Here is a 10,408-nt window from a genome sequence, read left to right on the forward strand (position 1 = left end):
TCCTGTCATTGCTGTTAAGGTGTAAGCTCATGAATTATGCATATATGGGCTGATTATGAAAGCTAAGAATATGTTTTGTTTATGATGTACAAAATCATATATGCAAGTGTGCAGGTATTTGTGTTAAGTGAGGGAGACATAGAGAGGGGCATGGAAACAGAGATGTAGAGATACAATTAGATAGGAAGAGAGAGGATTATTATTTTGTTTGGTAGTCAATGCTTAATTAAGCAGGGCAGGGGACAATAAGACTCACAGAGAGGCAGAGAGAGAAAATCATTGGTTTTTATTTTTTGTAACTTTTTAAGTAGAATTCTCTCAGATCTGATTATGTGTGTAATTACTGGACATGTCAATGGCAGTATGGTATTTATTTTTGCACACACACACACACACACACACACACACACACACACAGAGTGTAGACTCACATTGTTCTGTCTCTTCTGTATGTGGGGCAGAACATGGGGCCTGAGAGTTTTGGTCAGCAGAGACATTTTGAACGACTTGTCCTTGACCCCAGGCAGAGTGAAGACCTTGACGTCACCACGGCGACACAGGGAGCGACAGGTGAGGTCAGCACGGTCAGTGGACAGAATGATGCGGCAGTGATGCGGCAGTGAAACGGGCAGCCAGTCAAATTCCTTCACCTGGCCACAACACACACACGCACACACCTGAACACAGCTGTCCCCATGTAATTCAACCTTGCTTTCATTGTATCGCCATAGTTCTTTGGCCCTGGCCAGCGGCCTTCTTTACCCCAATAAGTTTTCTTTGGTCATCTTGACTTTGTGTAAGTAGACACCTGGCATATGAATCCTGCAAGCCACAGGTAAAGGAATGCATAAACTGTAGACAGGTGCAAGTACTGTACACGTAACTGAAAACTAGAAAGTGAACCAATGATGGACTGAAGAACTAATGTAACAAAATGTAAAGGGGACCAAACAAAAAAAGAAAGAAAAGTGTGAAAGAGATAAAAAGACAAATATCTAACCTATATATGTAGTATATTGGAGTCAGCACCACCAACACTCAACTTAAGTCCACAAAATAATTAGATAAATATAAACTAATAAATAAATCTAATGACCAAATATGCATCATGTATCAATACAACATAGAGGTAGGAACAGTTAAATTTTCACAAACTTATTCTTAAAAATAAGGTAACCAGTCAGTGGTTTTACTATCTGAAAAAAAAACCAAAAAAAAACTTTTCATACCTTGGATAAGTCGATCTTATTTCAGAAAAGGCTGACTTATCCATACCTTGGATAAGTAAACTTTTTTTTTTCTTTTTTTGCTCCCCCATGGGGTTGACTTAACCAAAAACAACATCATTATATGTGGATATATTCACAATTATTTTCACACACACACACACACACACACACACACACACACACACACAGAGTGTAGCCACATGTTACCAAGTCAATAGCCCATTTATTCACAAAGCTCTCACTGTCTGCTCAAACCAGTTTGTATGGACAAAAAAGAAAATAGCATTTTATCATCTCAAACAATTAGTTTTAATACTTTCTCATACAGACAGCCAATGTCCTCCCTTATCCCTCCATTGTACGATACGACAGAAAGGATCAAAGTTCATGGCTTGGCCAACAGAACTTGTCAGTCAAGGGAGCTCAGTTGGCAAAGTTCATGTGGGTTAAAACTGGATTTGCTTCCCTTGGTTTTAAGAAACGGTTTACATTCGATCTGGACACATTTTACACAAGTTAAAAATATCGGGACAATGACCTATATGAATTCAAACATTTGTTAGCTGCAATTGAAAATATTGTATGGATCTACAAATATAAGATAAAAAAATATATATATATTTTAGTATTAGAAAAATACTGCATGGTTTCATGCATTATTTCCAGAGTGGAACCTCCACCACCACCACCACCACCACCACAGGAGTTCCAGAGCCACTGACCTCTTGCTGGGTGACCCCAGGAGCGGCAGACAGGTTGTTGATCCCATCCATCAGCAGAATGCAGGGTCCCAGACTCAGGGCCGCCACAAAGGCCTGACACAGGCAGTGGAAGTCAGAAGGCGTTTCCACGTCCTCCTCGCTCCACCAGGAGCTGCTGTCGTCCAGCTCTGCATACCCCGTCACCTCTGGTGGTGGTGGTGGGGTAGGGACGGCAGATGTGCAAGGTTTGTATGAATAGTTCTGTATTGTGCTGTAGTATTGTGTGTGTGTGTGTGTGTGTGTGTGTGTGTGTGTGTGATCAAAACACATTTCTCTTAGTCTTTGTTCTCTTTGATATTTTTTTCTCACAACACATTATCTGAGTGAAATTCATGCAGATCTCCTTGTGGGGACCACATCGCTAAAGTGTAGTGTAGCAACACCCTTAATATTTTTTTTGCAACACATTTTCTGTGAGTGAAATTCAAGCAGCTCGCTTAGTGGAGAGCATTTTGCCACAGTGTAGTGCCACCATTATTTTGTCTTTTTTGGGGGGAGGGAGGTGGGGTGTGTTGGGGGGGGGGGGGGAGGGTTTTTTTTCCGCCAGCAAGTTCATGTTTTACTATCAAAGTGGATTTTTCTACAGTATTTTGCCAGGGACAGTCTTTTAGTTGCCATGGGTTCATTATGTGCGATACACACACACACACACACACACACACAGGTTCTCGATTCATTGTCTCATCTGAATGACTAGCATCTAGACCACTACTCAAGATCTAGTGGATTGGGGAGCAAAAATCCTAGTCCAAATAAGGATACTTGCTTCCAAGGTGGGTGCCCTGCCATTAGGGATTGTCAGAAGTAAGACCTATGGACCTATGGACACAAATCGTTTTCTTTTCAATCGCCAAAGACGTGGAACAAGCTTCCTGATAACCTCCATCATTCTGATTCCCTCGCATCTTTTAAATCTCATCTCAAAACTCACCGTTTCCCTCAGCAATAAGTTCAATTGTGGCAGGTCCACTTCCTTTGCGTTAGCTGTGCTTGACTATGTGTGTATACATATGTATGTGTACATAACTACATGCATGTATATGAATGTGTATTGTGTGTGCGTGTGTTTATGAAAGTTTGTGCCTGCCTATGTGTGCGTATGTGTTAGGGTAGCTGTTAGATACACATGTATGTTAAAATGCATGTATGCAGCGTGCGTGCGTGCATGTGTGCGTGCGTGTAGTCACATTTTGGTGTCTGTATGTAACATAGATATAATGTTTTATGTTAACAAAAGCGTTTTTGTAAAGCACCTAGAGCAGATTTCTGAATAGTGTGCTATATAAGTATCCATTATTATTATTAGGGATTCACTCCACTGTGTCTGCTGCGTACAGTTTGAAAATTACAAAGACTTTTATACACTCTTCTCCCTCCCTCCGCTCCCCCTCTAAACACCACCTAAATGTATGCACATATGCTCACATTTATACACACTTGCAATCATAAAAAAAATCTATCTCAGTCACACACACACACACACACACACACACACACACACACACACACACACACACACACACACATTTCTGTAAAATGGTAGTTTTGAGAACAATCTCATGCATTTACGTAAATAGTAAAAAGGTAGTTTTGAGAACAATCTCATAATATTAAGAAGGTAGTTCTGAGAACAATCTCATGTTTTTCTCTAAATATTAAAAAGGTACTTTTGAGAACAGTCTCATATCCTTTGATTAAAAAAAAAATTTTGGCAGGCAAGATGGTTCCTTACCATCAAAAAAAAAAAAAACAAATGCATCTGCCCACAAGTACATCATACACATGGGCAGGTATGAACACACAGATACACACACACAGGTTTGTGCCCAAATTCCATGCATTCCTTGAAGAAAGTGGCCTTAATTTCAAACACACACACACACACACAAATTAACCACAGTAAGAAGAAAACCACATCATATCTAAACACCACAGTGAAACCAACCTGTCAGCAAGAAATGTTTACGCAGGTCGCGGGTGCAGCGTCGGAGGAAGGCAGCGATATCGTTGTCTCCGGTGGCGGCCCCGATGAAGTGGTGGATAAGAAAAAGACCTGGGTTTTCATCAGCGAACTCTGCTAACCACTGGGCCAAGAGGGTGGACTTTCCCACGCCCCGGTCACCGTTCAGCACGGCTATGGTTTGGTAAGGGAGTGGTGGAGACGGCCTGAAATTTGGGGGATGGACTGATAGAGATTTGGAGTGTGTGTGTGTGTGTGCGTGTGTGGGCATGTGTGTGTGTGTGTGTGTGTGTGTGTGTGTGTGTGTGTGTGTGTGTGTGTGTGTGGAGTGGGAAGAAGGGGGGTATGAGGGTGGAGAGGGTAGACAAAAATAATGTGTGGTTGTATGTATGTATTAATCAGTGTTATATTTCAAAAGTCACAATTTGTAACTGATTTTTTTTGTGTTCTCTGTCCATATGGAATCTGTACTCTTGCTCTCTCTCTCTCTCTCTGTGTGTGTGTGTGTGTGTGTGTGTGTGTGTGTGTGTGTGACAACCCGTTGTTGCTTTTGACTGAAGTTTTGTTTTTACTATTCTCTCTCCCTCCTTCCCTCCCTCCCCCATTACCTCTCTCTTTAGTTTCTCAAATTCTTCACTGCACACATTCGTTCATTAAGCTTGAGTGTGCTTATTAATGATGTAATACCTCAGTGGAAGCCTTGGGCAGTCTCTCATTATGTGTGTGTGTCTACATTTTCTCTCATTGATTTACTTTGTAGAAAAAAATGTTGACACCAATGTGGCAAAGAATATCCGATAAAATCGATCTTTTCTGACACTGAAATAAATCTGAAGCTGCCTTAACACAAAGAAAATTTTAAGGAGAGAAGAAAATAAATATCGGTTTTGACAGATGCCTTATCATCCTACCTCAGTGTTCAGTCTTAAAATAATAATATTGATTCACCCATTCTCCCATCTCAAGTTTCAGCTGCGAAATAATGATATTGATTCTGAAGCCTCACCCACACGAATCCAGACAAGGAAAAAGAGTTTGTAAAGCTTTGCATCTGCCGGTAGGTGTGTGTTTCTTCAGTCTGATGAGAACTGGTAGAAGTATCGGGTTGCTAGGTGGGCTCCATTGCAAGAGATGGAATTAGATTCTTCTGTCTTCAGGTCCACGTGTTCTTCTCTGATTGATTGGACTGCATCATGCACTCAGTTTATCATGTGTGGACACATGGGGCTTGTTGATGACTGGGAGTGCTCTGTGTGTGTGTGTGTGTGTGTGTGTGTGTGTGTGTGTGTGTGTGTGTGTGTGTGTGTGTGTGTGTGTGTGTGTGTGTGTGTGTGTGTGTGTGTGTGTGTGTGTGTGTACTTGTTTTTTGTTTTTCTTTTTTGCTTCTCATACTGAATTATTCTGATACTATATATTAGGATAACACACCAGTTTGAACACATTCAAACACACACACACTCACATGCACGCACACACGTATGCACACATGCACACACAAAAGCACACGCACACACACATACACACACATACACATGGAAGCACACGCACACCTTTCCAATTTACTCTTCTGCCATCTGCACATAAATCTTTAAAACACATCAGGCAAACAGAACTACTGAAAAAAGAGAGAAAAAAAAACCAAACCAACAACAACAGAAAAACACACACTACCCTTAGCTACATCTTACTTTTGTCTGAAAATGTCAGCGGCAGATTTTTGCGCATCAGGCAGCTCAGTGTTGGCTTCTTTGGGCTGGTCGTCAATGGCAGAGAGAACAAACTGACTGAGCTTGGTCATGACATTCTCCATGTCTTGTGAGGGCACGAAATCTCTGCGCAGTCGGGTCAGGAGTGCTTCTCGGGACACCCACTGCTGATAGTGCTCCGTGTCTGAAACATCACAAAGACATTATATGGCTAATCATGTGTACGCAGATGGGGAAGGGGGTTTGAAAGGGGATGTGTGTGTGGGGTGGGTGGGTGGTTTGGTGTGTTTGTGTGTGAGTGTGTGTGTGTGTGTGTGTGTGTGTGTGTGTGTGTGTGTGCATGCATGCACGTATGTGTGCACTTGGTTGCATTTCTGGATAAGTGTGTGTGTGGACGTGTGTGTGTGTGTGTGTGTGTGTGTGTGTGTGTGCGCGCGCATGAGCATGCATATGCACTTGGCTGCATTTTATTGTGAGATGTGGTGTGGTATATATGCGTGACATGTGTAGGTGTGTTGTGAATGGGGGAACATGTGCACAGTACGATGAGAGAAAAGCAGAGGCCAGAATAGAAAGAAGGATCAGTTTGAAATAAAGCATCAATTATTTAAGGAGGGGAAAATATATTGTTAAACATTATAATTTGTTTAATTCAATCTAAATTCAAATCAAAATACTTCATTGTCTGCTTCAAGCAATCAAAGCAGAAAATTTTCTTTTGGCTCACTCAGGTACTCACCAGCAGATAAATATTTGATGTTAAAACAAATGAATAACTGGTACACCCTTCCCACATCACCACACGCATATCAAAGGCAAACAAAAAACATTCAGGTAAGAAACATACAGCATTTTAAGACACAGGCGAAACAAAAGTAAATGAATAACCCAACTTGACTACAATGTAAATAAAATCATCAGTAAAAGAAAACATCAAGTAAGACAACTATGAAGTTTATAACATCTGAAGACACAAGTGATATAAACAAACACAACAAAAACCCATATACTTTTCGTTTTAAATTGTCTTTTTGCTGCCACCACTGTTCCAGCAGCATCACCTCACAAAACAAGATGTAGAGCAGTGCTCACTTAGACATTTGGATGAGACAGTAAACTGAGTCCTGTGTACACAGAGAGAGAGCACCCCAAATTTCACACAGGGAAAATTTTGTTGTGACAAGAAAAGAAACACAATACGACAGACTCACCCAGGAAACGCCCATTGTTATAGAGGGGAGGACACACAGTGTCCAGCACAGCTGTCCAGTCCTCTAGCACTATGTCTCCCAGTTCCTGCAGACTCTTGAAGTACCTGACAGGCAGCCCTCGCTTCACAATGGTTTGCTTCAAGCTCTGTATTTTCAGTCCCGCATGCTCGCTCTCCGCTAAGAATAAGCTTGATGACTCCATGCGTTCTTCGTAGGATAAGTCAGGGAATTTTAGGTCGATGTGTTCTGCCTGTAAGCAGATAAAAAAAAAAAGAAGGTAAAAAAAGGAGCATGACATTATCATACCTGTCTGTATTTGTTTTAGTATGAAATAGTTGTTTCTAAATTGTGGACAGATCATGCATGCATGCACGCACAAGCATACATGCACGTTCTCTCTCTCTCTCTCTCTCTCTCTCTCTCTCTCTCTCTCTCACACATACTGTCTCACAATTCAGGTCAGTGACTGAATTCTTCTGTGAGTGTGTGCACAAACATGCATGTACTCAGAGGTGACTGATTGAATTTATTTGTAATTGTGTAATTTTTAATGTCTTTGATTACTGTGATGGATTTTCAGGTTTTCACAATAATCAAAATAAGTCATGGGCTAATTCTGAGTCTGAGCCATGCAAGCACACACACACACACATGCACACATATGAAACAGCTTTTATTAGTAATATAATTAAGATGTTCTTGACTTGTCTAAGGTATCATTCAATGGTTCTTAACAATACTGGGTAAAAGTAAACAAATTCAGCATTCAGTTATGAAATTCCAGAGTAAAAATGGAAAGTTACAAGATGAGTCTTTCACAGTATGAATATTACCAATATCACATGAGCATAGAAAAGATCTGACTTAATAGTCTTGTTTTTGTGTAGTTCTGTTTTCTCATTTCAACAAGGCTTTTGCCAGCTGGAATCAATTATATATTTCCTAACCAACAGCATCCTGATAACCAGAGAAAACATGGAGGTAAGCAAGAACACTCCTTGTACATCCAAAAGTCAGAATCTGGACTTTGCAGTTCCAGTGTCTTTGCATATTATGTATGAAGTAGGAAGTCGCCTTTCACAACTGTGTTGAACTAAAAGATGAGCTGATGAATATCCCTTTACATCAGTATCAGTATCAGTAGCTCAAGGAGGTGTCATTGCATTCAGTCAAATCCATATACGCTACATCACATCTGCCAAGCAGAAGCCTGACCAGTAGCGTAACCCAACGCGCTTAGTCAGGCCTTGAGAAATTTTTTTTTTTTTAATAAATAAATACACACTAACCACACAATGAATTGCTACTACTTGTATAATCCACTTGAATGATATCCTTTCCCAAAGCACAAGGCCACTAGAAGAAACCTGACTAAGCGTGTCAGGTTACACTGCTGGTCAGGCATCTGCTTAGCAGATGTGGTGTAGCATATATGGATTTGTCTGAACACAGTCATGCCTCCTAGAGTAACTGAACTGAACTGAACAGCCAGCTGTGCCCACCCTGTGTATCTTCTTCTTCTGCGTTCACTCGTATGCACACGAGTGGGCTTTTACGTGTATGACCATTTTTACCCCATGTAGGCAGCCATACTCCGTTTTCAGGGGTATGCATGCTGGGTATGTTCTTGTTTCCATAACCCACCGAACGCTGACATGGATTACAGGATCTTTAACGTGCGTATTTGAACTTCTGCTTGCATATACACACGAAGGGGGTTCAGGCACTAGCAGGTCTGCACATGTGTTGACCTGGGAGATCGTAAAAATCTCCACCCTTTACCCACCAGGCGCCGTCACCATGATTCGAACCCGGGAACCTCAGATTGACAGTCCAACACTTTAACCACTCGGCTATTGCGCCCGTCACCCTGTGTACCAACCTGCCTGAAGTAGAAGGTGCACTGGTGGCTGTGACCACGCAGGCTGGCCGCCAAGATCTCCAGCTCAGAAATGCTGCATTGCTGGTGACCGTCTTGTAGCACCCATGGATGCCCATTCTGTGCGGCCTTGGTCAAATTCAGCTCCAGCCAATCAATGGACTCACTGTTCGAGCCTGATTGTGCTTCTCTATCTCTGGTCTGGTGGTTTCCGCGATACGGTCCGTAGCACTCCCCCAGCAGGCACAAGAAGTAAGGAGCACTTCGGCTGATGAGGTCAAGGAGAGATGGTAGCAGGTGACCTTCCTGGGTCAGGGAATCTTGTGGCGACCAGCGCACATCCACCGGTGAGAAGTACGTGCCACGGGTGACACACACCTCGACCAGTTTAGGGAAAACATGATCCACTAACCAGTCACGCTCTTCTTCAAAATCAGCAGGGGTGGAACAAACGTATGGAGTCACTGGGTCACGGAGCTCAAACTTGCGTTCTAATTCTAAGGAATAGGACATTGTGCTTGTAGGGACTCTTGTCACTTCAGTGAATTTTTTTAAACAGGATCCCGATTCATATACTGATACTGGGAAAGAACCACATGTTCATGCCTATAAAACTAGTCATCTTCTTTCAGTCAACATCTGGAAAAACATTAAAAAAATTGTTAGCATTGTTCCAATATGAAAATCTAAATGAAAGGCATAAATCAATACTTTAGTTGTGTATTTAAACAATACTTTAGCAGCCATTCTGTTACTTTACTACCAGACACAGATTGATACAAGCATCCATAAATAACATCAGCAACAGTTTAATCATTCTGCTTTGTATGGTATCCAAAATCTGTATATTCACAAACGCTAACATGCCAGAATGCGGTTACAGCTGTACACACACACACAAACACACATGTGTACACATGCATACACAAACACATGTATATAATTATACACTCACAAGTGCAAACAGATATGCAACTTGAAACACAAATATGTGCACATGCAAATGCACATAAGAAAACATGCATTCTCTCTCACACACACACACATGCATGCATGCACACACACACATACACAGGGTAGAAAGATGGACAGAAAAGCATATCAAAGAGGTTAAAAAGGAGAAAAAAAAAGGAACTGCAAAATATGTCTAAAGGACGTATAAAAAACATTATCAGGAATGCAAGACATAACTTTTGGGTCAGCCCTGCTTGACTAAACAAGCTTAAATAATGAATAGTAATACCAATAACAAAACAACAAAATAATTTTTGCATAAATATAATAATTAGGGGACAGGAGAAAACAACTGAAAAGTGGATGTGGTGTAATGGCAATAGATTATGCAGCGTAGCATTTTTTTTTTCATGTGGGCCTCATCTCTCTCTCTCTCTCTCTCTCTCTCTCTCTCTCATTCTCGACTCTCCGTCTCTCTCAATTTCTTCAATTATTTCCTGAAGTGGCGGTAGAATGCTACGATCACACCCTACTCGGCACCACTTAAAGGCTGCGTGGCAATCAGCGAGCCTGCACACCTGTCGATAAAGCGCCGGCGTGCAGCAAGCCTACCGTCTCTTCACACGATCACTTTATTGATCGTTCTTGTTGTCAGTCTCCATGATCACTGTACACAACCAACGCTTCCGCCGGATTTCGCTCCATTGT

General features: G+C 41.6%; 1 protein-coding gene across 2 annotated transcripts in view; it reads right to left on the minus strand.

Annotated features, from left to right (window-relative positions):
- The window catches only part of LOC143299693 (uncharacterized), a 55,694-nt gene extending 45,318 nt beyond the window's left edge, over positions 1 to 10,376 (minus strand). Inside the window, exons 1-7 of one of the 2 annotated variants that reach the window (XM_076613051.1) lie at positions 10,313 to 10,376; positions 8,750 to 9,385; positions 6,868 to 7,117; positions 5,639 to 5,840; positions 3,936 to 4,156; positions 1,952 to 2,136; positions 432 to 650 (exon numbers count right to left, since the gene is read on the minus strand). In XM_076613051.1, the coding sequence (XP_076469166.1) occupies positions 432 to 650; positions 1,952 to 2,136; positions 3,936 to 4,156; positions 5,639 to 5,840; positions 6,868 to 7,117; positions 8,750 to 9,259 (1,587 nt within the window). In that variant the 5' untranslated portion in view covers positions 9,260 to 9,385; positions 10,313 to 10,376. Of the gene's footprint in view, positions 1 to 431; positions 651 to 1,951; positions 2,137 to 3,935; positions 4,157 to 5,638; positions 5,841 to 6,867; positions 7,118 to 8,749; positions 9,386 to 10,278 lie in introns of both variants that reach the window. The other variant, XM_076613050.1, reaches the window with a different exon arrangement.
- Positions 10,377 to 10,408: the final 32 nt, after the last annotated feature.

This window comes from Babylonia areolata, chromosome 25 (assembly GCF_041734735.1).
Source record: "Babylonia areolata isolate BAREFJ2019XMU chromosome 25, ASM4173473v1, whole genome shotgun sequence".
NCBI classification, from domain to species: Eukaryota; Metazoa; Mollusca; class Gastropoda; order Neogastropoda; family Buccinidae; genus Babylonia; species Babylonia areolata.